Source organism: Belonocnema kinseyi, chromosome 6 (genome assembly GCF_010883055.1).
Source record: "Belonocnema kinseyi isolate 2016_QV_RU_SX_M_011 chromosome 6, B_treatae_v1, whole genome shotgun sequence".
In the NCBI taxonomy this organism is placed as follows: domain Eukaryota; kingdom Metazoa; phylum Arthropoda; class Insecta; order Hymenoptera; family Cynipidae; genus Belonocnema; species Belonocnema kinseyi.
Window position 1 is genome coordinate 31911636 of NC_046662.1, and position 27533 is coordinate 31939168.

At 27.7% G+C, this 27533-nt stretch overlaps 1 protein-coding gene across 1 annotated transcript in view; it reads right to left on the reverse strand.

Annotated features, from left to right (window-relative positions):
* Window positions 1–396: 396 nt before the first annotated feature.
* LOC117175321 (retinal guanylyl cyclase 2) overlaps window positions 397–27533 on the reverse strand; it is a 444267-nt gene continuing 417130 nt past the window's right edge. Inside the window, exons 14-21 of the mRNA XM_033365029.1 lie at window positions 22253–22424; window positions 18494–18634; window positions 14701–14893; window positions 11757–11928; window positions 7988–8258; window positions 3628–3639; window positions 1741–2279; window positions 397–638 (exon numbers count right to left, since the gene is read on the reverse strand). Of these exons, the coding sequence (XP_033220920.1) occupies window positions 397–638; window positions 1741–2279; window positions 3628–3639; window positions 7988–8258; window positions 11757–11928; window positions 14701–14893; window positions 18494–18634; window positions 22253–22424 (1742 nt within the window). The remainder of the gene's footprint in view (window positions 639–1740; window positions 2280–3627; window positions 3640–7987; window positions 8259–11756; window positions 11929–14700; window positions 14894–18493; window positions 18635–22252; window positions 22425–27533) is intronic.

Sequence of the window (27533 nt, forward strand, 5' to 3'; positions counted from 1 at the left end):
TTTCACGCACCATCGACAGGCAACGGAAGGAGGCTTTCGCGAAAAGTGCGAGAAAAACTCTTCGTACACGTGTACAGAAAAATATTATTACGCGTTTATGATATCTAGACTAGTTCTTTGATAGCTGGCCTTATTATTGTTTTCTAATAGTTTTCTACGGAAAATTAATTTTAGGATGCCTTTTTTGATATGATTACCTTTAGTGCATTTTGATTTAAAAAATCGATATCACAATATAAGTTTAATTTCTTATGATTGCTGAATTTTGTTACAAAAATCCTGTAATGGTGATTAAGACAAAAATTTTACATAATTATATTCCAGACTTTACTTTCAAAAATATAAGAAAAAAATTATAATTATCCTACAGGAATTCTGCAGAACGAAAGTTCTTGCCTACTGTAAAGTCAGCGATTCGACTGAGAGGGACATGGAAGCAGAATGACGATATAGTTGAGGACCTGAAGTGGATGGAACTTCTTCTATTCTCTCCAAGTCATTCGCAGCTCCGGCGCTATTTTGCTTATTCAGCCGCGGAACTGTTCTCTGAGTGTGTTGGTCGGGAACTATAATAGCTGGCTCATCCGCTCGATCGAGGCTAAACTGTCTTTTTAGTAATCGACAGGCAGGAATTTTTCCTGAAAAAGGAAACAAAAACCATTTCACAAAAAGATTTTTTTTATTTTTGTGGAAAAACTTTCTTGGCGGACTGAAATTGGATCTGAACCAGATACAGCTTTGTCTAAAGGGGCCATGCATGAAGTATGTAAAATTATTTTTTGAAATTTTGAACCACACACTTTCCTGTGTTTGGGTATGGAATTTCTTACCCCTTCCCCCTATTTTACGTAATTCTTGTAAAATAATTTTTTTAGGGAATTTATTTAGGGGTCGTCAAAAAAAAACTTAGGTATATTTGGGCCGAATGCAGGTTTGGGTAAGGTCTTCCTGTTTCTTTTGAATTAAAAAAGTATTTCACCTTTCCATCAGGCAGTTTAACTTTAAACCAAAATGATTGAATCCCAACAAAAAATGCAGTAGTTAATGTTTTAATCAAGGAAAGATGTTTATTTTAAATAAAAAAAGTTACATTTTTGACAAAAAAAGAAGAAAATCTCTACCAGAAGAGATTAATTTTCAAATCAGAAAGATTGATTTTTAGTTAATAAAGGTTTTTCAGTCAATAAAGAACAAAAATTTCGAGAAAAACCTTAGATTTCCAAGCCGAAAATACGAGCTCTGTACAGAAAATTCAATCCTCAACAAAGAAGCTTAACTTTTCACAAGAAAAGGCAGGCTTTCAACCATTTACATTAATTTTCAAACAAATAGTTCAATTTCTAAACTTAAATAAATAAAACTTTAACGGAACGTGGAATAGTTGAATTATTATTAACAAATTATTTTTAAATTAAAAAAAAAGGATTTTCTACAACAGAGTTGAATCTTCAACTGACAAATATCAATTTTTTAATAAAAAGTTTTTAACCAACCAGTAGAATTCTTAACGAAAACTTAAATTTTGAGTTACAAAAATTTATTTTTAACCTGAAAAGATGAGTGTGACTTGACGTCTTTAGGACATCCTTTAGATCTTGTCATGGCTTCAGAAGGTCTTCAGGATGCCCTCAAGATTTTCGCCAAAAGACCTAAATAGGACTAATTTAGGACTTGTCTACCCCTTAGTTGTCCTACCTATCATAGATGTGATAATAGCTAAATGAACTGAATAAATCTAACCATGGTCATGTGGAGAGAGACATCTGTAGTGATTATATGGAGTGCTGAGATCATCTTCACCAATGAAACCAATTCTTCGATGTTTTCGAAAATTTTGTCCGGGTATCGACGCCAAAGACGTAGTGGAAGACCCTAGAAGAGCTGCAGCAACCTCAGTCGCGGAAACAGGCGTTGCCAAGGTTGACTGATTGTCACCAGACGTACTCTTAGTCATAGTAGCACTATTATACTCAGGAGTATTAACCATGTCCCTGGGCGGTTCGATCACTTCACTGGATCTCAAAGAGTAGCTATACGTCAAAGTTCTTTCATTATGGACGGAAACTGCTACTTTTTTCGTGTCTGTTTTCTCCACAGGAGAGTGTTCGATCGTCGGAACTTTTGTAGCAGAAGGGGAACCTTCATCTATAGATATATTTTCGCAGGAACAATTTTGTTCTTCGAAACTGTTGTCTTCTGGTATTGGCGACGGGTGTTGAAGACTTTCAGTTTCGGTGTCCTGGTTCACCAAACTCCCCAGGATCAAACTTTCCTCCAGTCTAAACATTTATTTTTGAGAATTGAAAACATATTTATTGGAACGACTATATAAAAATGTAGCTTTGTTTAACCAGGTTTCACAGTCCAAATTGTTATCACAACAGGAGAGATAGGGTGACTTTTTGTACTAAAATAGTAAAATAATAGGGGAATCAGTTTTTTTAAACCTAATTTTAGAGACAATATTTCTAAGATTCGAATTTAAGATAAATCGCATTCCAACAAAATTTTTTCATTTTGAATTGAAAAAGATGAGTTTTCGACAAACGAGGTTAATTCTTAAAACAAGAAGACAAGGTTTTTAAGGTAAAAGTTCAGTTTTCAAGAAAATAATTTGATTTTTTTAGGAAACATTTGAATTTTAAGCCCGGTAAGATGAATTTTCTCAGCCAAAATAAAAAGTGAATTTTGAACATAATAGTTTAATTTTCCACCAGAGAAATAAATGTTTAACTAAAATCATAAAACTATTAACCAAAAAACTAATTTTTAAAAGAGTAGTTTTACTTTAAAAATAGAATTTGGAATGTGTAACAAAAAATATGAATTTTTGACAATAAATCTACTAATAGATATTTCTGTCATAACAAAAAAGTAAAGTTTTTAATTAAATTTAAATATTCACCTACAAAGATCAATTTTGATTCCAAAAAGACAATTTTTATTAAAAAAACATAATTTTGAAATCCTCAAACTAAGCAGAATTATTAACTAAACAGTTGCATTTTCAACCAAAAAATATGAAATTAATACTAAAAAAGAAATTAATTTTCAACAAAAAGGTCATTTTATAGAAAATAATGTTTCCAAGACAAAAATATAAGTTTTAAACGAAAGACATTCATCTTTCATTAAAAAGGACGAATTTTTGGCTAAAAATAGTTACTTTTTAAACTAAAAAATATTACTTTCTTAACAAACAAATTTTCAACAAAATGCATACTTTTTTGATCAAATGCATTAATTTTCAACAAATTAGTAGAATTTCTAATTGATTTCTAGTAATTAAGTTCGCATGTAAGCGAGAAAACGAGAAAGAGGAAAAATAACAAGTTTCTCGAAAACAGGAAATAATAAATAAACTCTTTCAAAAAAGAGAAAAGACGAGAACAGGGGAAATTGTGTGAAGTCTGCTTAACTTTAAAAAAAGATAAAAAAACTTTATCGAAAAGAAAATTTTCAAGGAAACAATACATCCCTCTCGTTAAAGAAAAGACTGCTTGTCATTTGAAAAGGATTTCATTTTTAAGTAGAAAAGGATTATTTGTTTCAGGGATTTGGCAGCAAATAAATATAATTTTTGGGAGCCTGAATAGTTGTAAATAAAAACAAGAAATTGAAACTTACCTATAGTGCTCCCTAATTAGCAGCAATGTAACAAATTTGGAATATTAGTACCCTGGAAGAGGAATACGAAAACTTTAACAAGTCGCTGGCGAATTCCACACAAGGAATTCCCAAATTAAAAAGTTTAAGAATAATGAGATTCCCGAATAATTTATAATATTACTGAATTTAAAGATTTCCTAATAATAACATTCGCGGAATTGCATTATGAAATACTTATTGTGAATTATTGTTAATTTAAATTCAGAAAATTAAAAAAAAAGTATACATTTTATAATTTGCGGATTGTTCTTTGTCGGGTATTCTCTTTTTTCAAAAAAGTTTCAGAATATTATATTTTCGAGATTTTTTAGTCGTCCCATTTTATACTTAAAAACGTTCTTTTAGAGGAAAAATTATACAATCTACATGCCTTTTTAAAAAATATATTTATATTGCGACTTAAAATTTATATGAAAATTCTACTCTATACATGTATTATATATTTAAATGCGCAAAAAGTGTGTTTTTCGAATTGATTTAAATGCGAAATTTCTTGGGAAAAATTAAAAATGCCAAAACTTAATTTTTTCATTTTTAAACGAAGAATCACGTAAATATTTTTCTACTTATTATTATTTTATTTCTCCGTTTTGGTGCCAATTCAATAAGCATGTTTTTTATTGTTCTATTTGAACAAATTTCACGTTCAAAGTATTCAGCTTTATCCAAAAAAATCTAGATTTGAAAAAAATTCCTAATTAAACAGCATTTTCTTTAATTTCATGTATTTTATCTACCTAAGTATTATTATATAATTATTACGTTATAGGATAGATTTAAACTATTTATTATGCTTAACTCTCAAAAACAGTGCGCACAAACAATTTTCTTTAATCTCTTAACCAACAGGGAAATACTTCTAAATTTTTGAATCCCAGAACAAACAGGAAATACTATATAAACCAGTTTCAAAGAGTGTTTTTCTACTTTTGTCACATTCCAACCTATAAACTTGTTTTCGCAAACCAAAATGATTCTATTAATTTTAACATTTTTACTCCATCCTCAACACCCTACATTGATGAAAATTATATTTTCATTCTACCACGCTCTTCATTAAACATTTTTATAATGTGATGATAAGCAAAAACAGTTAATTTTAACTCAATATCGAGTGAAATAACTTTTAAACGAGGAAGATAAGCTTCTTCAATATTACAAACGTACACAAAAACTTTAAGATTTATTATAAAATAATGTAAATGAAATTAACTATGTTATAATAGAGAGGTCTAACTATCTTATTTATAAGTTATTTATTTTGATAATGCATTAGAAATAACTACTTTTGCTTATTTCGACATAATATAAATGTTTAATAACTAATCTGGTAGAATGAACAAATAGTTTTTATCAATATAATGCAGCTGCAATTATTTAAATGCCCCTAATGAAGGATAATATCGAAAATCTATAAGATCATTAAAAATGCAAATATATTCAAAAATATATTATTTAGTAATATAGATTTTTTAAAATTATTTTTATTACTTAAAGAAAAAAGATTCAACTAAATATCAAAAAATGACATTTCCAGCGAAAATTAGAAAAATAGTAAATATAAATTTCCAAATCAATTTTTTCTTGAAATAATTTTTATGAAGCATCTAGATTTTACTGTTTGTCTCTAAAAAACTTGAAATAATGTAATAAAAACGTATAAAGAAAATCTGGTTAGGCATTTTAGGGAATCGAGGTTAAAAACTATATTTCTAATTTTCAGATGTTTTCTATAACTTTTCTAGGTTGTGCTACAAGCTGAAGTCGAGTACAAAATTCAAGAAATTCCTGCATTTCTGCTGCAAATCCTTTTTAACAAATCAGAAATATATCCAGCAGAGGGCATGTGATGCAGAATTTAATAGGCTTATTACCGCGTTTTTTTCTCACTCCTTTTTTTAATGAGTAATTTTTTAATAAGTATATAAACATAACCGGGAAATATATACAATCCCTTTGCATTATCGATAATGCCCAAGCAGAGTCCATTCAAAGTGTGTGATACACTTTATTATACACATTGCCTAGGCATTATATATAATTCCCAGAAGAGACCTGGCAAAGTGTCTAATAAATATTTTACATTTGAGAAATTTCAGCTTTTTTATACTTTCACTATTTTTGTCATTTTTAATATATGAAGATGTATTTTTTTATTATTCACAAGAAGACGCATTTAGAAAAAAATATTTGATTATACTCAGTTCTCGGAAAAAAGCACTTTTGTTTTTTTTTCAATTTTGGTAAGAAATAGTTCACAATATTCTTTAAAAGCCCTTTAAATATAAAAATGGGAGCTCTCTCAGTTTTCGAGAAATAATAAAAAATGCATTTTGCGATTTTTTGGCGTTAATTATGATTTTGTTGCATTTTTAGAAATACAACTTGTGTAGAATACATGAAATACCACTTTCTATTGCTAATTAGATATTTATAGACATTATTCAAACAATTCGTTAATTAATTCAAGAAATTTTCAATTTGAATAGAGTTTTGCAGTCGCAGTTTTTGAAGATTTTCAACTTATTTTCAACGTTCCAATTAAAGTCTTTGATTGATAATATATAGTTATGGCTTTTTCTGAAAAATTCAACATATAGTCCACGTTTCACAATTAATATGAGATAATAATGTATGCGAAATAACAAACCTTATCATTTAAACAAATTATAATTGTTTATAACGATCTTGTCCTAAGGTAAAGCTAGATAGTTGCAGTTTTTTAATAATTTTTAATTAATATGTAATGAAAATATGAAAAGTAGACAAAAATTAAAAATTTTAAGCAACAAGAAAGAAACGAAGAAAATAGTTGTAAACAATAATAAGTTGCTTAAACAATTATGTATATTAAATTTCATCCACTATTACCTCGAACTTATTGCAAAGTAGATAAAAAGTGGAAAATTATAGAAAGAAATAAAACTTTCCAGCATTATTTACAAAAATATTGTGATAAATGATAATACGTTGCTCAAACAATTATTTGTTTTATAATTAATTTATTATAGGTTTGCTCTAACTGACAACTTGATAATAAGTTGACAAATTCTGAGAACCGCGGCTTTCTAATTCTATACAAAGAGAAAATAGCTAAAAAAATTACACGTTGAAGTAATATATAAAAACATATCATTATCAATAGAAAGTTGAATTATAAATCATTCGTATTTAAAATACTGCAAAATAATCATAATTAGGGGTAAGAACTCGCATATCTAAATTTTTTACTTATAAGGTTTTATTGGGACTCTTCACAACAGACTTATGTGGGTCATATTTCAAAATAAGTTTAAATTCATATTTCATGGTTAATTGTGAAGACAAATGTTGATGTTTAACTCATTGAACATTAATTTCACAAATTGGCCAGGTATTGTAAGTAATGTCAGACCTAACTCAGGCAATAAAGATTTATCATTTCAATGACAATTTCGTTAAATTTAAATTTTGAATTTAATCTAAAAGAGTTTGAAAAACTTTCTAGAGACCACCCTATTCTTGCACTGATACAAGACCTTTTTTTAAAATCTTAATGTCTTAAAAATATGACTTCTGTAAGTTAAAAAATCAACTTTTTTATTAGATAATAAATGGTCAAAATAATTTTAAAAAAAAATCTCCTGTAACGAATATCTTTAAAATTTAATGAGCTTTCATTTTTTTAAACATCAATATCTGATCAAAATTTTTAACTAAAAATTTATGATACTATTCATGATATTTTTACTGAACAAGTTTTTGTAAATATTTCTGCAAAACAAAGTTTCGAATCATTAAGTGTTTATGCGTACAAAACAAATTTTAATGTCAATCAAAATGTTATTCCCGTATGCTATATTTTTATAAATAACGAGTAAACTTTAAATGTATCATTATATTTAAAGTCAAGATAATATAATTTACCTATCTTTCTAAGAAATAATACAATGAAAATACAATGCCTAGGAAACGTATTTCTTAAGTATTCAATTAAAAACATTGTCTTGAATGGCCCGGCATTACGTATAATGCCTAGCATTGATATATAATACCTAGGATTTATATATAATGCCTGAAGTATATACTGTGCCCATAACATATATTCTTATATCCGAAAATTCTATAAGTGATTTGATTGAGTTAGGCAAGCTGTTAATTTAGATAAAAATCAGGGCAATTGGTGAAAGTGAAGTGCTTTGATTTAGTCGATTTGCTTTGAGTCCCTTCCGATTTGGTTGAACGGATATATTTCTTTCCAGAAGATTAATCGTTTGCATCTCAGAGAAGCTAGGATAGAGAAGTTCACTGAACCGATCCGATCAAAATGACAGCTTACCCAAGAGGTGGTGGTGTTGGAAGTTCTTTGTCGAACCCTTGCTTTCCGAGAAGCCAGTAGGTCGGCATCTTCCCTTTGCCCTTTATATCTGTCCTTCCCCGATACTCGATGTAGTATCCGCCAACTTGCGTCAATCGATCTTTGGTTGCTTGGCTCATGTGAATCCGCCACGGGGCTCCAGTGGACTCCATCCTCGAAGCGGTGTTTACCGTATCACCGAAGAGGCAATATCGAGGCATTGTCAGACCCACAACCCCGGCGCAACAGGGACCTGTGGCAGATCGAAAATGTTCCATTCATTATATTTGTTAATATTCTTTACATACGAAATATTTGTTTTTATTTTTTAATCAAATGGTATATTATGTACCTAAAAAACAAACTTTCTACCAAATAGTTAAATTTTCAACCAAAGTGAGGAACTGGCAAAAAAAGCGATAAATTGTACTGTCTCACAGTGATCTGGCACATTTATGGAGACCTAGCATAAGTTGTAGGTCTAGTATAATGAAGAAAATTGTTATAAGAAAAATTTACCTTGTACAATCACTAATTTTTATGGGATTTACATTGTTCTTAGTTACAAAGGGCGAAAACAGACCTTTTTGACAGTGTATTGTTCATTTTGTTGAAATAAAATCTAACGAGACTGCAGTTGAAAGCATTTGGGATCTTTGGAGTTTTTTCATCTCTTAAACTTTAACGAAGTTTTTACGAAATTATTCGATCTTCAAGACTTTTTTCAACACAGCATTTTGAAATGAAATTCAATTCCGCATCAGAGAAATTTGTAAAAATAAAATTAGATTGAAATTAAGGGAGTTCAGCTAATTTGAAGATATAATGCCTGAGAAACTGCGTAGGCCAGCCATAAAAGCAGATCTAATTTACTAATTCCTGAAACTACTGCCCATGAGATTTCTCATGGCCTAAGATGTCGAAATTCACACAACTTCGTCAATTCCGACCCGATTTTATTCAAAAAAAATTCTCATACAATGTGGAATTGAATTTATTTTCAAAATATTATGTTGCATAATTTCCGCGATGCAAAAATATCCTAAGAACATCATCAAATTTGGAAAAATGAAAAAAGTGGAGAAATCGCAAATAATTTGAACTCAGTCTCGTTGAATTTCACTTCAACAAAATGAACAATACACGGTCGAACTTATGAGTGATTGTTCACATCAAACTACCCATAAACGGTTTTTGGACGTAAAATTAGATTTTGTAGGTGTTTGGTAAATTTCTACCATACCATTTTTTCAGTTTTAATAGAAATACAACATGTGCTATAGGTCTCCATTAAATGATCAAACTTGAACTGGAGTAATTTTCTACAAAAAGACAGATTATCAACTAAAAGAGATTAGTTTGGCATCCAAATATCAAATAGTTTCATTTGTAGATAGAAAATTAATATTCAATGAAAGTGATAAGCTTTTAACTAAAATGATACAATATTTTAAAAGATGAGTCAAATCTTTAGTTGAAAAATACATGTTTAAGAAAATGTTTCAATTCTTATCTATATAAGTTAAATTTTTATTTAAAAAAAAATGAATTTTCAAATAAAAAGTGAAACAAATTTGTAACAAAATAAATCATTTCCCAATCAAAATGAGTAGAAAATCCATTTGTTTTCATACAAAATTAATTTCAAACAATTAAGTTTGTAAGAATATACAATTTATTGAGAATTATTGAAGATTAATCATTTATGTTGAAAATTCAACTATTTGGTTAAAAAATTATGTGTTATGTTTTAAACTATAATAATTATTGAATGTTTAATTGTTCGATAAGCTCTAATTAAATAAAATGGCGGACGTATTATTTTAGCGAATTAGCGATGCAGTTCAAGATATTTTTCACGGAAAAGTAAAGAAATAGTGGAATTAGCAGACAAATGTGAGAATCGAGTGTCATGAGTATCATTTTTTTCGAAATAGCAGCAAAATAGTTTCAATGCTTTGATAAAGTGTCAGATAATTTTAATAGTGTGGCGAAGCTGAAGTATGCAATCTATAAATTATTTTTATGTACTAAATTTAACTACACTGATTTCTATTTATTCCGAGCTTATTTTGAGTTTTTGCCAAAGCTTAAAAAATAAACTTGTAGAAATTTAAACTTTTTTATGTTATTTGTTAATACAGAGGTACAAAAAGCAAAACATTCAAAAATCAGCTCCTCCCAATTTCTTCAGAATGTAGTTAAGACTTTTAGTTAGTTTAAAAATAAAAAGTAAAAAGCTCCTTTAAGAATTGTTGTTTCTAAACTGTTATGAAATAAATATTAACGTTTTGCCCTACAATGACTTCGTTTAAACACTAATTTCAGATTTCCTCAGACCAAGAAATTTTAATTTCAAATAGTCATCGTCACGTCTGACTGAGAGGGAATGTTACCACTTACAGTCTTTCAACAAAGAATGGATGTTTCATTAGAAAAGGATATACTGAGACAGACATCGATTTTTTAGAATAACTTAGTCAGGTACCGTTCTTGTATTGCGTAACGGATGATAGGCCCTCTTTAAGATCACCCCCTTCCCCTGTCACGAATTGTAAACAAACTGTTCAATTTTTACCCATGCAGTTGAATTTTAAATTAAAAAAGATCAGTTCGCAACAAAATAGTTCATAGTCAAGCCAGAAAATTAATTTTCAAACAAGAAGTTGCATTGTGATTTAAGGAAGATGCAATTTCTTTGAAAACAGAAGAATTAAAAAAATAAGTAAAAAAAAAAACTTGAATTTTTATCCAAAAAATATTTCAGTTTACTGTTCAAAGACTACATATGAATTTTAAACTAAAATTGAATTTTGTACGAAAATAGTTCAATTTTCAATAAAAATACGAACCTTTAACTGAACAGTTTATTTTCAACTAAAGGGGGATGTATTTTCAAGAAAATGGTTGAATTTTTAAATTCAAAAGAAAAATTTTCGGAAAAAAGGTTCAATTTTCAAACAAAAAATATTTCAGTTGACATTTAAACATCAAAATATGAGTTTTTAACCAAAAGTAAGCTTCTCTACAAAAATGGAATTTTTACTTTCAACCAAACAGGATGACTTTTTCACAAAAATCTTGATTTAACAAAAAAAAATAATAATAAAATTTATAGATCAAAATGTAATCTTCAGGAGGGAATAAACCACAAAAAAATAGAAATACAAGACAAATAAATTACTAACAAGAATATTATCTCAAGGTTACTGCAGAACTTTATATTAAAACCACCTTTAAATTTTATTTCTATTCGCGGATATTAAAAGTTAAAGAAATTTCTAGACTTTCGCAAGATTTAGTTTAAATCCCGGATTTTCCCTGGCCAATAAAATTTCCAGACTTTCTTGTAAATCGTTGTTTACTAGGCTCGTTTTTCACTCGTCTCATACCAGGTGTCTTTCTTGATTAAAGTTAAATACATATTAACTTTCGGTATAATTACTGCAAGTTATTTGTTCTAAAGCATAACAAAATATCTAGCCCCTCAACTTTGGTCTGTTACGCATTTTTAGTACGGTCCCTAATTGGCAAAAAAAAATTTTCTTCAACTTTCTTTATTATCAAAATAAAATTATTGCATAGTTTTAAATTCGTAACAGTTTTAGTAACTCTTTTATTCATCCACTGAAAAATCGTCCATCAATGATCTTATTTTAACCACATAGTTCGTAAATTTTATTCGAACATTTATTAGAAATTAAAATTTTTAATTTATCTATAATAAAGTAAGTATTAGAGTCAAACTAACCTGTATGAAGGCCAATTCTCAATCTTAATTGTGTTTTCGGGAGATGCTTCAGCTTAAATTTTCCACTCTGATGCAGAAGATCCAAAGCCATTGTTGCTACCTGCGATGCGTGATCTGGTATCCTCACAGGACATCCTCCAACGACCATATATGCATCTCCTATTGTCTCAACCTACAAAATTCAATAAACCTACATTACAGTGGAAACTTTCCACGATTTTTTTCTATTCTAATTCAAATAAATTATGAGGTAGTGAGCCTAATTTTCCATAGAATAAAACCGACTTCAATATAAAATTATTTCTGCACCATCACTAAAACTAAAGGCTATATCTAGTCGTTCCGAAAAAATTGAGGGAAGCGGAAAAGGGGATGGACTTTTCTTTTGAAACTTCGGACCGACGATAAACTCGAGAAAATTGATAGAAAAAAATAGCTTCCTTAATTCTTTAAAATCGATTTTATTCTACTTCATTTAATCTTACAGTTGATAAAGGGCCTTCCATTAGTAATGTTACAAATTGGAAGTAAAACATTAGAAGGCGGGGGTTTCCTGAAGATAAATTTTAACAAAATCAAATTCATGTTTTAGACTTCATAATCTTTCCCCTATTCACCACTTTCCCCCTGTTTTAAGGTTTCTTATGCAATTTTTTTTACACAATTTGTCTTTTTTGAGTTTATGGTTAAAAAAAAGTACTTTCATATGTTTAATAAACATAGGCATTACATCATAGACCCTGCTGTCGATCTCTAGTATTTAGTTCTTGGCACTGTTTTTAAAAGTTCGGTGTTTAGTCAACTCTAGAAAACAATCCTCTTTTTTCATTTTTCCCCTTTTCCTCGCTTTTTCGTTTAAATTGAAACTGAATTTTAAGAATATCTAACTATTTTTTTAAAAAGGTGAATTATTCTTAGTAAAAACTCTAATATAATATTTTTGATTGGAAATGTTACTATTAGGTTGAAAATTTAATTATTTCCTCCAAAATGTAGCAATTTGGATAAAAAGTAATATTTTTTAGTCAAAAATTCTTTGGTTGAAAAGTTATGTTTTCTGGTTGAAAATTCAGCTACTTGGTCAAAAATCAAAACATTTGTTTGGAAATTCAATTATTTCGGCTGAGAATTAATGTTATTAACTCAAAATGTAATGATTTGAACAATGATTTCAAAAAGTTATATTATCTAGACAAAAATTCAACTACTTGATCGAAAGATGAACAAATATGCTGAAAAATTCATTTTTTTTTTGAGTTGGAAATTAATTCTGTAAACCGAATATTAAACTACTCCATTTTTGTTTGAAAATTTATCCCCTTTTGTTAAAAATTCAACTACTTCGTTAAAAATCAAAACATTTTGTGAGATTAAATTTTTATTTTTCGAGAATTAATTTTTTAATCAAATCCATATAACTATTTAATTTTATGTAATAATTTGATATTTTTAATTGAAAACTGACTAAAAATTTGATTTTCGGTCGGTCAAAATTTAACTGTTTAGCTGAAAATTCATCAATAGTATTTTAAACTTCGTCTTTTTGGTAAAAATTTTTTATTCTTTCTTAAACATCAATCCTTTTTCATCGTGAACTTCTTTGTTTAAAAATCCTTTTTTCAAAATAAAGTAATATTTTTATTCGAATATTTATATTCTTCATTTTTGTTAGAAAATTTATTCTAAATAGGTTGAAAATTCAACTGTTCGGTACAAAATTCACTAATTTAATAGAAAATTATACTTTTTGATCTAAAAATAAACTTTTTTTTTAAATTCATATTTTCGGTTTGATAATTTAAATGTTTTGTCGAAAAATTATCTTTCTAGCTCCAGAATTCAACTATGTGATTAATAACTCATTCATTTTGTTGAAAATGATCCAATTTGGTAAAACATTAATTATCTTGTTGGAAAATTCATCTTTTTGTTTGAAATTTATTGTTGGCCTAAAGATGCAAATTGTTTGTTTGAAAATTGAACTGCTTGGTTGAAAATGAATTTGTCTGAATATTTAACTATTCCATTTTTAATTGAAAATGTATTCTTTAAAACTTGAATATTTAAATATTGGTTAGTAAATTCATCTTTTTTTTTTGGAGATTCGTTTTTTTTTTTATAATAAAATTAATCTTATTTGTCGAAAATTGATCTTCGTAGAACAAAAATTCAACTGTTTTGTGTAAAATTTCATTACTTTATTAAAATTATCTTTTTTCATCAAGGATGCAAATGTTTTGTGAATAATTTATTTGTTTGGATTGAAAATTCATGTTCTGTGGTAGAAAAATTACTTTTCTTAGTTGAAAATGATCTTTTATTTAAAAATCAACCATCTCGTAAAAGAATCGTCTTTTTGGCTTGAAAAATGAACCATTTATTTCGGAATATAACTGCTTTTGGTTAAAAGCTTTTTTTTAATTTATCTTTCTTGTTTAAAAGTTATTTTTAATATTAAATAGTTCATTTAAAACATTTAACTGTTTTGGCAAAAAATAATATTTTCTAGTATAAAATCTGTTTTCATTTAAAGCATTTTGTAAAAAATGCAAAATATTTGGACATGTTATCATATAAATTAAAATTGTTTCCTATTGAAGCGAGTATAATACCCACATTAATGTTACTTAAATGAATTAACTAGCCTATTTCCCCTGATTTGATAGCTTGTTCATATTTAGCCATGAAATCTAGATACTGAGTTTTATAATCCAGTCATTGAAAAAATCCATGTGTTAATTAATCCGAGATCATAAACGGTCAAAACCATTTTTTTCAGTGTAGTTTATGGAGGGCCACTAGGATATAAAAAAATTTAACGTGAATTTCTTCAAAACCTATACGTCTTTGTACCGTTTTATTAGAAGAAAAAAGCTCCTTCAGAACAAGCTTCTCTAATGAAACGCGTAATTTGAAAGAGATGGATGAGATTGATTGAAATTACCTTGTAGACTGTGTAGGCGTTTATCGTCGCGTCGAAGCAGGTGTACAAGTCGTTCAGTAGATCAACGACTTGGAAGGGAGTAGAATAAGCTGAGATCGTCGTAAAACCGACGATGTCGGAAAAGTAGATAGTGACCTCTCGAAACTCCTCAGGATCGACAGGCATTCCTAACTTCAGTTTTTCTGCTACCGAACTGTCGATTAAGTCGAAGGATCAAAGGTTCAATCAAATCATAAAGGTATTTCATTAAGTTCTTCATAAAACAAGCACCAAAAATTAATCTAGACATAATTAAAAGCTATTATCCCCCGGTCTCTATAACATGCTGTGTTCTCGTCCACCAACAGGATAAAATTGGATAAATTGGTAGACAAGGATAAAAGTATCTGAAATTGTTAGAGAGAGAAATAGAATAATAATTATTAAATTCGTAGAGGAAATTAATAATAATATCCTTCAAAGTCATTCATTCAGTTTTCCTATCATGAAGCTCCCATGTTTTCGCTAAATTTTGGTGTGCTGTTGTCTATTGATTTTTTCTTCCACCCAGTTTTGCAGTATATTAGAATAAGTTCGTTTGACATCCCATAAAATTCTCTTCCCAATTGAACTTGTAATTGAGTGGAGAATCTTTAGTTTGAATTAGAATATCAAACTCTCATCCTGTTGATCGATCAAATAATATTGTTTATCTGATTTTAGGATCATTTGAAAATAGATGTAGTGTTGTAGAAGTTCCCTACAGGCTAGAAAGAAATTTTACCACTTAGAAAACAGGCGATTTTTGTCTAAGTAGAAAAAGATTACACGAGTCAGACTTGTATATTTTTAGAATAAAAGACAGTATTTGCAATTTTTTTCAATTTTCTTGATTAGCCATTAAACAGGCGATTTTTGTTTAAGTAGGAAAAGATTACACGAGGCATACTTGTATATTTTTAGAATAAAAGACAGTATTTGCAATTTTTTTTAATTTTCTTGATTAGCCAAATAAAATTACTGTATATTTTTACATTAGTAACAATATTAGTAACTCTTTTATTTACCTACTGAACAGTCATTAGTCAATTTTTCTATTTGAATACAAAAATTCGTGAAGTTTATTTAAAACATTTTTCAGCATTCTTTTTGAATTAAACTTTTGACACTATTTATAATAAATTAAGTATTAGAGTGAAAAGAAATTAAGGATAGAATTTAGTAGTAAAAGGTAAAAGTAAAATTTTCAATTTTGACTCATAAAAACGGCAAAGCTTTAGATTGGAAACCATCATCATTGAATGATTTTACATTGAAAGTTGTGAAAATCAAAAATTGTGCAATTTTAAATCCTAAAATTTGAGCTAATCCAAAAAAAATCTTTCAAATTACACAGCGAAGACCAGCCTACAATAGATAATGAACCTATACAGTTGACAATGATTAATTAAAAGCACCAATCTATCTAAAATAATTCATTCTTATTTTAGCTTACGAACGCATATTCTGTATTAACTATTATTTTAATTATATTAATTATTTTCCATAAATTAATATTCTCTAAATAATGATTGTCTGCTATAGGTTAATTATTTATTGTGTGCAGAACTTTAAATTAAGCTTGAACTTTAAAGCTTTAAAATTGTAGAGTGTTCAATTATGACAATTTACAATTAAAAATTTCTATAATTTCGATTATTTGTGCACATTTGAAATTAGTATAATTTAGAATAAATAGGAAACAAAAATTCGCTTTCAATGTTAAAAATTAATAAAATTTGTAATTACCAATTATACACCTTTTAAATTAAAGAGTTTTCAATTCTATATCTCCAAAATATAACAATTATGAAACTGCACATCGTCAATATCGATGAATTCTCAATTGTAGCTCTTCAAAATTGCAAACTTTTAATTTGAAAATTTAAGACTTTCAATTTGCACACTTTACAATTATAAATTTTTCCAGTTTTAGGTTACACAATCATCAAAACTTATAAACATTAATTCATATATCTTTAAAATACCAAAAGTTTAAAATTTTCAATCTCCAAAAATTTTTGAATTACATATCTTTAAAACATAAATCTTCAAAGTGGACTAGTTTATAATTCCGTATTTTAAAAATACAAGAATTTTTAATTGCAACTATTTAGGTTTGCAGAGTTTTAAATTTTAAAAAGTAAGAACTTTTTAATTTTAACAATATATTTACCATTACAAATATCGGTGATTTGAATAATTTACATTCGAAACTTCTTCGCTTTGTTATATTTAAAATTACAAAACCTGGATTCTAAATTTGTGAATTAAAGACATTTCAAATATAAATTGCAAAAATTAAAAACTCTTCGACTTTAAAGGTGTATCGATAAAATTTCTTTAATTTTGATGATCCTTGAAACCAAAAATCAAGTTTTAAATCAAGTACAGAATTCTAAATTGTAAAACTTATAATTAGCATAATTTTTAACTGTTAGTTGTCAAAATTGAAAACTCTAATTCAAACGAATAATATTTTGAAGTTCTGATATTTTAAAAAGTTACAATTGTAAACTATTGCATTTTACAGATGTATAAATAAAAATTCGTGAATTTTCATGATATTCGAAATAAATTCTTCTAAATTAAAGATCTTTCAAAATAAAGAGATTTATAATAAAAATCATCAAGATGTGAAGAATTTTTAACTGTAAATCTTAATATCAGCATACTTCTTAATTTCAAATGGTAAACATTTTAAAATCTTCAATTTTAAATACTTATAATTCAAATTTCTAAAATTTTAAATTGCTAAAATTGAAGACCATTGCATTTTTTCGATGTATAAATGAAAATTCTGCAATTTTTATGATTTTTTAAATCAGAAGTCAAGTTTTCAATCTTAAGTCTTCCAATTTTTTGTAAACTTAAAATGTGTATCATTTTCAAATGTGAATTTTCCAAATTGAAATATCTAATTTTTGATATATGTAATTCAAATTTGTACACTTTTAAAGGCAGAATTATAAAACATCGAATTTAAGATATGCATAGACAAAAACTCTCAAATTTAGATGATGTAAAAAAAATCAGAAATCAAGTATTCATAGGTTATATTTGTTATATTAACTTTGAATATCTGCAATGAAAATTGATAAATTTTCACGGTTTGCCATTTAAAATTCTTAAAGTTGAAAGATTTTAGAAATAAAATAAATTAAGTGGAAAGCTTTACCAGGTGACGTCGTAAGGCTCTTAGCCGGGCGAGATTTGCTAAAGAGATTGAGCAGCGACCGTTGTCGGATCGGTGTTTTGTGAAACGAACTTGTTGTTTTAATAAGCAACTTAGGAATTCTAGGTTAATCCACAAAAGAAAAAGAAAAACTGCATTCATTCAAAAAAAAAAATTTTGAAAAACATAACAGCGTTGAATCTATTTTCTAATTGATTATTCCTAAAATCTTATTTCACTCTTTACGAATCTTTTATAGTAAAAAGTTTAAAGCTTTCTCAGTAAAGTGATTTCATTCTTAAATCAGCTTTTTATGGCCAACTATAAAAATTGTTATTGGAGGATACTTCTTCGTAACGATGTAATAGTATTTTCTCGTTTACGAAGTTGGAAAATGGGTAGCTTATGACAGAGAGCACACGCTTTTCTTTCTTCGCTAAGGATTCAGCTTTATGATAACACGTGAGCAGTGTAGTAAACCAACAGATTTTTTCTAGGTTCCGCTTTTTAGTTTTATGGGAAAAAGGGATCTCACTCAGGTACGTGCCTGTTTTCCAAAACATAAAAAAATAATATATAATACTGTGCAATTTAACTTGCCTTGGCAGCATGCGGTTGAGCAGTTGCTCAGTTTTCTTTTTTTCCATGTCAAGCTGTTCGGTCCTTTCGCGAATTAATTCCTCGAGATTGTTTGAGTACTTCTCCAGCATTTCGAACATTGTGTCCACGAAGTTTACTTTTCTGGAAATATTTAAATAACTCTCGCTCAATTTGGATAAATTAAAAAATTCCCTTGCCCCTCTTAGTTTGTCATTTTTTCATTTACATGTTTTCCTCATAGAAAGATTTTTTAATTGAAAAGTGAATCATGCATGCTATTAGAAATTCAAAAACGTGAAAATCATTCAAAATATGTTCTAATAACCTAAAGGTGTTTTTTTTATAAGATTCACCTAATTAAAAATTATAAGGTTGATTCTTTTTAAAAATCCGGTTAGTGTAATGCAAAGCGTGATTTACAGAACAATTCGAAAAAATCATGGTAATTATTGTAAAGAATTTTGTTTAAATTATGTTTAGCAAAACAAGAAGTGGATGTACAGAATTTTCTAAAGTGATCCCACCTAAAACAATAAAGTTCTCTTATCGGATTCAGTATTTGACAAAGTGTAGATTAAGGTGTTCCATTTTTTTTTCTTAAGAATTTTCATTATCGCCCTAAAATTTGTTCAAATCTACATAAAAAATTAGTTTTTTTAATGACATACTGAGGTTCCGCAAGTTATAGGTTCAAAATGAAACCCATAAGTAAAAAATTGTGTTTTGCGAATTTTTGGCGATAATTATTATTTTCTACGGTTTTTTATACACGTTGTTTTCATTCAACAAAATATTACTTCTCATTTTTCATTAGATTTTGAAATCAATTGCTTAACCAATTTATTATTTTGTATACAAATTTTCTCTTAGAATATAATTAAAACGTCGCGCATTTTTTCAAAATGTTTGACTTATTTTTTACTTTTCATATAAAATAAGACAATAATAAATAAAATTTAGATTTATAATTTATATCAACATTCTTTTAGAATAATTCTAGGAATTAACCTTTTTTTAATTTTTCACTATTTCTCTACTATTAAATTGGACTAGAGTTTTCCAAGTTTTTGGCGCTAATTATGATTTTTTTGCAGTCTCCTGAATATGAGTTGTTTCCATTGCATGCAGTATTTCTTTCCATTAATTATTAAATGGTCAAGCAAATTGTTTAAACAATTTATAATTTTTTATTCCAATTTTCTCTTAGAATAGAATTATAAAGTGGCAGTTTTCTCGAAAATTTCTAACTTATTTTCATCTTTTAACTTATTCCAGTAATAATTGATGTAATTTAACAAGCATAATTGTTTTTAACAACTTATTTTTGTTTTTAACCATTTTCTCTTATATTGGTACTAGATAATAGATAGTTGCAATTTTTTCCTACATTTAAAAATTGTTATCCACACTTCACTTAGTGAGTTAACTATTTATGCAAACTAACAAGCATTAGTGTTTAAATAATGTGTTCTTCAATAAAAAATTTTTTCTGAGGTAATACTAGATATTTAATTAATTATTACCTCACTCAGTAAAAATTGGACACAAAAAAACTGCAACTCTAGCTAAAAAGTCAAAAATAAGTTAAAAAGTTCAGAAAAGCGGTGACTTTCTAATTATATTCGAGAAGAAAATTGCTAGAAAAAATACTACATTATTCAAACAATTTATGTATAGATTTAAAAACTAGTAGAATTTAGTATCTAGTGTATTGAAAACAATTTTTCTTGAAAAGAAAATCCAAAAAATAATCAATGCTAAATGCTTGCAAAACCCCATTTTTCACTTATGGTGTTTTTTCAGGACACTATAAGACCGTCTTATGTAGGTGATATTTGCAAAGTAATTTTTCATTTGGATTCTATACCTAATTTTATAGATAAATGTTGAGTTTTAACTCGATTCACCTAATACTAAAGATTTGGTATTTAATTCACAAAATCATCTTTTTTTAGAGAACTTAAGTGTTAAACTTTATAGGGCTTGTGGAACTTCGTCCTATAATTCATTTCAAGACCCCAATCATTTTTTTGCAGATTCAAACAAAAGTGGAGGCGATGTGAATTAAAATTTAAACAAACATTTTCCCATGCATTCTTGGGAACCCTAGAGCAGACCTGCTGAATGGTAATTGGGGGGGGGGGGCTATTCACGCCCTTCTCATTCATCATAAACATTTTCTAAACAAAAATAGGTTACAAACAAATTAGACTTTCCTTTGATTTTAGACCATTTTATTGTCTCTTTCTGAAAATAATATATAATAATAGAAATTTTATAAAAATAAGCGTTAAGTAGTTTTTTGACGATATCATTAATATTTTAAGAAATCAAATGAGCTATTTTGTGAAATAAATTTGAATTTAAATTTCTAATGTATATCAATGTGTGTGTGTGTGTGTGGATTTTATTGGTCAATTTTCTAAATCAAGTCAAACATTGAGTGTTTTTTATCTAAACTTTAGGCCAAACTCAAATTTTTTTAGTAAGTTAAATAGATCACTATTAAGGTGAATCAACAATAAAAATGTTAAAAGATCGAAAATGAGTATAAAATTTAAATAATATAACTTTTGTTTAAGGCTTCTTTGCAAAAAGAAAAGATAATATTTTTAAGATAAAATTGATTGTCAAAACCAAAATTAGTTTTATGTTTTAGACGTTACTGTTCTTAAACGAATTTAGTGGCTTATGACTGATTAAACAGCTGTTAAGTTCAAGGAAGTTCTCTAACCAAAAATCACATCATTGTGGAAAAAATGTCTCTGATTCAAAACTTAAAATTACATTATCAGCATGTATTGTAAAATAAAAAACATTATTTTTTATGAATAAAAGTGAAGAACTTCGAAAAATTTTTACTTTATCATTAGTTTTTGTAATTGAATTTCTTTTCACTATCGCTTCCTGCCAATTTTTCTTTAATGTTCGAAGTTTAATAAGTCTGGAATTTTTCTTTTCGAACAAACATTCCTTACAAATAAACTGTGTCTCATTTCTAAAATAACTATATTTGCTTAAACTATAGTCATTTGTTAAAAAAATGTGTTTTTTTAGTTTTTTCAGAATTTCCGCCACATAAAAATTCACTCTAAAAATGTACAAAAGTCGAGTTGTAGATTAAATTTTCTTTGAGGACATAAGTTATCAATTAATAAATGTCAACCATTTTTCAAGAATTAGTTAAAATAACTTTTTTTGTGAGTTTAGAAATTTTTTTGGGATAAACAATATTTTTTGTTTGAACTGAAATAATCAATAATATATTACTTTCAATCTTAAAATCACAAAATAACTATTTTTTAGGGAACTTATTTTTGGCACCGAAAAGTACTTTAAGAAGATATTTTTTCAAGTTAAAGACTCTATAGTAAGGAAATACATTAAACTAAAAAATTGTAATTTATTAATCATTTTAAGTATTTAAAAGATTAATTTTCACGAATATAACAAAGTTAAACTTAAACTAAAGCTATATTTTTTTAATTTTAATTTTTTCAAACAAAAATAACTATAAATTTTTAACTATAGATAATTTCTTCAAATTCTTCAAATACAAATTATTTGCCTCAATGTGCACATTATTGATATCCAACCCATTACATGAGCCATTTTCGATTTTTAAAAGTATTGTATTTTCGACAAACCTAATAATTAAGTGAGAAAAAATAGAACTGGAAATTATTTATTGTTACGAAAACCTGATTTATTTCCTGAAGAAGAATGATAAAAAAAGCAGTAATTAGATAATTTATTTACCTTCCATGATTTAACTTTTTAAAGAGGTCATGAACAGCATTAAAATCTGGTCGCATTTCTGCAGTCTCAGCCCAACACTGCCTCATGATGTTGATGGCTTCCGGTGGCGCAGCCCCTTTACTAACCGAGGGCCTGATTAATGGTGGCGGTTTTTTAACCTTCTCGATTATATCTGCAGAAAACGCGCGAACAAGAAAAAGCCACTTTAGAAGAATTAAGGACAATAAATAAGAGAATTACCACTGAATCAACAACTTTTTTTCGCGAAACGAAAACAATTTCTTTTAATTACTTGATATAATGAAAATAAAGTAGGTGAAAGTTATCTCTATAATGCTTTGATTAAAAAAGTAACTAATTTTTCATATTGTTACGGTTTAAAAATGTAATATTCTATTTCCTAATTTTGTAACAAAAATAAATGTCGTTATTTTTTAATTACTTTGTTATTGTATGTAGAAATAATAAAATAATTATCAATGCCAAATAAAAATATCGAAGAACTATTCATTTTTTTAAATTTTGAAAAAACTAAATTCGAACTCAAATTAGGTTCGAGGTATATTACACCACATAAAAAAGAATCTGGAAATTTTGTAATACAATTTTCTTATTTTACGGGAATTAACCAAATCCTAGGAAAAATGAAAGACGGTTTAGTATATATTTCAGTCTTTAATAAGGCTACAAGAATTAAAATAGTATTTTATAAAATTTCGGAAAGCTTTTCAGGTTTTAAAATATTTTTAATCTTTTCGAAGATTTTAGAATTCCTCAAAATTTATCAGTATGACTTGAACTTTTCCTCCAATTTTTTTAATTATTTCAGAATTAAATTTATAACAATTCATAATACTTGTGAATTTTGAAAATGCCCAAGTGACAAAATTCCTTACAGTTTGTAATATTACCAAATTTCAGACTAATACAATTTCTGGCAGGAAAGAACCGAAATAGAAAATATCCGATATGCAAAATTCCCGAAACTATACAATTATTAAATTGAAGCAATTAGAAAATATTTTTTCTAACAAATCGTTTCCTAATGCCAAAAGAACCCTGCAAGAACAATATTCTTATCATAACAGCAATAATTCAGAAGAATAAATTCGCCTAATGATTTTTTTTTCATATATTGTCCTGAACAGCAATTTAAAAAAAATGAATTGAAAATGAAAAAATATTTTTTTATCAAAATATTTTATTATTTTATTTTTAATAAATAAGTAATATCGATTAGGAAATAATTTTTTATTGTTTCAATTCGATGATTTTCTAGTATCGGGAATTTTGCACTATCAGATACTTTAAAAATCGGCAATTTGCTGCCTTGTATTTTATTATTTACCAATGTCAGGATACTGGGGGGGGGGTGTAGGAGGTTCAATCGTCCTAGATTTCTTTTAAAATAATTTTTATTTTTGGAAACCTCCTTAAATGAATTAATAGTTTACATTTTTTCAAAATCATTCAAAATCAACATTTATTTTTAAATTTCTTAAAATCTTCTCAAGATCAAAATTATTTCCAAATCATTCTAAAACTTCTGAAACTTCTTAATATCTTCAAAAAAGATTTGAGGTTTTTCTAAAGTTACACAAAATTATCAACAAATTTCTAGATTGCCTTAAAATCTTCTCGATTACTTTTTAAGCATTTGTGATTTTTTTAAAAATCTTTTTGAATGTTTACTCAAAATATTTTTTTTTAAATAACAAGTCATTAAAAAAATTTCAGCAATCTTTAGAAAACTTTTTAGTTTTTGAAATATTTTTAAATCTTTCATATAAAAACTTCAAGCTTTTATTTTTAAAGGTTGAAAAACTCACATCTAGTTTAAAGTGTCTCAAAACTTTTTAAAGTAAAATTTGAGAAATTTAAATTAAATTAAAACCAAATTTAAAATCCTATTTAGTGTCCAATAATAATATGAATCTATAGATTTCCTGATTATAAAACAAAGAATCTAACGAACAAATCTATTAAACCGACATGAAATGTTCTTATTGTATTTAAACAAACATATCACCCTTTAAAAACAATCTCTATACAAAAATCAAAAAGATGAAAGAAAAATGAAAAGGCGACCAAATAAATCCCCAGCCTATTCTTTTTTTATTTCCTTCGTCTTTTTTATTTTTATTTTTATCATATCACAATAAAAGAATATTTATAACTAATTTTGTAGAAATTGTTGATGTAAGTTATTGTCTTTAGGTTCAGTTGAATTGAAACTAATTAAGTTGTTCAGACGTTTCGGCACACAATGGTGACCCTCATCAGTGAATATTGACCAAAGTGCAGCGTGAATATCGAAATGTTGGTGAATATTAGTTATAAATATTCTTTCATTGTGACTTCATTATAATAAAAAAATAGTAAAGAAATAAAAAAAGAAGAGAAGGAAGGCAATTTATTTCGTTGCCTTTTGTAATTTTTCTTTCCTCTTTTTTATTTTTATACAGAGATTTTTTTTAAATTATCATCTTTTTTTATTGCAATAGGTAGGAGCATTTTATGGTGACTGTACGGATTTGGTCGTTTCATTCTTGGTTTTATTTTTAGTAATTGTATACATTATCGTTTTGAGTATCGAATTGTTTCTGAAATGGAAAAAATTCTAAACATCTTGTAAAATAATTTTAATTTTTCCTACATTTTTTTTTTAAATCCCGCAAAATTAAAGAAATTTCCTTTGAAGCTTCCAGATTTCCCTTTGAAATAAAAAAATTTTCTGATGTTCAGTTTAATATTTTCTTGAGAAATGCACGTGGACTTGCACATTCCAAATAAACTTGTCTTATTTATCGATTTAATTGTTATAAGCAAATTTGATTTAAAAATAGAAAAAAAAACAGTGGCATCATAAAAAAGATGTTCTTTTTGCTAAAAATACTTTATATTAATACAGAAATTATAATTATCCAAACATTAATTACAAAATTAACAATAATCACTGTTGCTATCAGTTTTTGAGGCAAAATATTTAGATTTGAGTTTTTTTTCAGATTTCGATTGCCCTTATACAATTAGGATAAAGAAATCCAAATATTTAACACTCTTTCTGAGTTAGTCACAAATATGAAGAAATAAATATTTGAGTATAATAACAAATCATAAATATTAAAATAGTTATTAGTTATATAATATTAGTATGCATGTTGTATGATTTTTTTCTATATGAAACGGAACAAATTTTCAATTTTTTTATATTTCTTTTTTATTAACATTTAAGTTCTTACACGTCACTAAAGATTATCCGAACAATTCAGGAAATTTAAGGAAATTAAAATTTGAAACAAATGAAATTTTTTTGCTTTGCAATAGAATTATTAATTGTTTTCGTGATTAAGTTCTATTCCTATATAAATACAAAGAAGTTTGAGCAAGAGAAAAAGTGTTTCTTTCTATTATAACATTATTTTCCAATTTTTGCATATATATATATATAACTAGTTACAAATTCGCGACCTATTCATCAAAACAAATAGTTAAATGTCAATAAAAATTCATATAATTAAAGCTAAAGCACTTAAAGAATATTTAACATGAAATTGCCAAAGTATTAAGCGGCATTTGCAATTTCCCGTGTAGAAATTCAAATATGGAACTAGTCTAGTTCCCGACCATGCCACCAAATTTAAAGTCGGGGATTAGTCGGGTGATCTGACTAGCCCCCGACCAGTAGCGTCACGGTAGATTAGTCAGGGACTAGTCAAGTAACCCGACTTATCCTAGTCGGGGCCTGATCGGGTACTAGTAGGGGTCATATGATAATACATCCGCGTGGAATATTAACCAAACTCCCCAAAATTTGTGAAACATCCCCTAAATTTTTGTCAAAATGCTTATTATTTACGGAGATCTTCATAAACTTTTTTGAAATATTTAAAAGTGCTCACAAGTTACCCAAGATTTAATGTGAAACATATCATACGCGTCAAAATGCATACATTTATTTAACTAAAATTCTCCAAAATTTGTGTAATATTAATTTAAAAAAAAAAACTTCAACTGGCACGCAGCAATGGAAGAGCTTCGCTCTGAAGAAACCGTCATGTTGGTCACGGTAGTCTCTGCTCCGGGTAATTATGCTTCGTTACGTGTGGACTGCTATCTTAAAAACTCGACGTGTCATTTCTGTTGCGCAAGAGGAGGCACGTCGCACCCTTGCGGATTTTCTTTAAAGCTATCAGTCCAGAACCGCAAGACTCAAATAAAGGTGGTAGCGAATTCTGAACTGTAGCATGCTTTATATTTTACTACTAGGATACTGCTCTTCACGAATTGCATACAAAATTATTTATAACTGCTCCTAGAAAATCGCAATTTTTTAAAAAATACTACAAAAAATAAGATTACGTCTAAAAAAATATATTCTAGGTGTTTTAGAATTAAAAAATCATTACGCTTTTTTAGATATTACCTCATTTGATAAAACCTCGCCGAAAACTCAAACATAAGAATAACCCGACCAGAGCCCCACTAGCTTCCGACCAGAGCCTGAAGATTACCCACACGGAAATTATTGAACAAAAAGGCCCCACCTAGCCCTTGACCAACCACCGACCAGGCCCCGACTGAAATTTTGACAACAAAAAGCCCAACTAGTCCCCGATTAGCCCCGACTGGGTACTTTATCAAAATTAATAATCCGGCTAGCCCCTGATTAGTGCCCGACTTGTAATAGGGCCAAATGGGGTTATTTCTACACGGGTTTAAATAAAAATCAACGAATCTGTCAACTTCTACAAAACTTTTCCTCGTTCAGAACTCAGAATCTTTATTTTCAATTTACATACAATATTGAAAAATGTCAAGTCCAATGAAATTAATGAATTTCTTTTTGATTTATTTTCAGAGCGCAATAGGAAATTTTGCTTTAAATGATCATTTAATTATCGTCTTTTTCAGAGGTGCACCTATTTTCTGATGAATTCTAAAATGACAATGTGAGCTTAAATTCATTTGGAAACTCGGCATTAGGAGAGCTCAAAGTTGCACGGTGGTAACACAAAAGCACGATATTTTTGGATGATACCGCAACATATGAAGCTCATCACGTAGCTTATAATCTAGATATTCGTTAATTAAATCTCTAGAATGCACCGCATATTATAATTAAATTAAAATATCCTCTTTCGCATCATCTTTTAAGTCTAAAAATAAATTTTCAAGCTACCAGGTGTATACATATGAAACCGGTATTGCCATTTAGCGGCCAGTTGGCACACTTGTAGGCACTGTCGGAACTTACCATTTGTGCTAATTGGCGTATTGT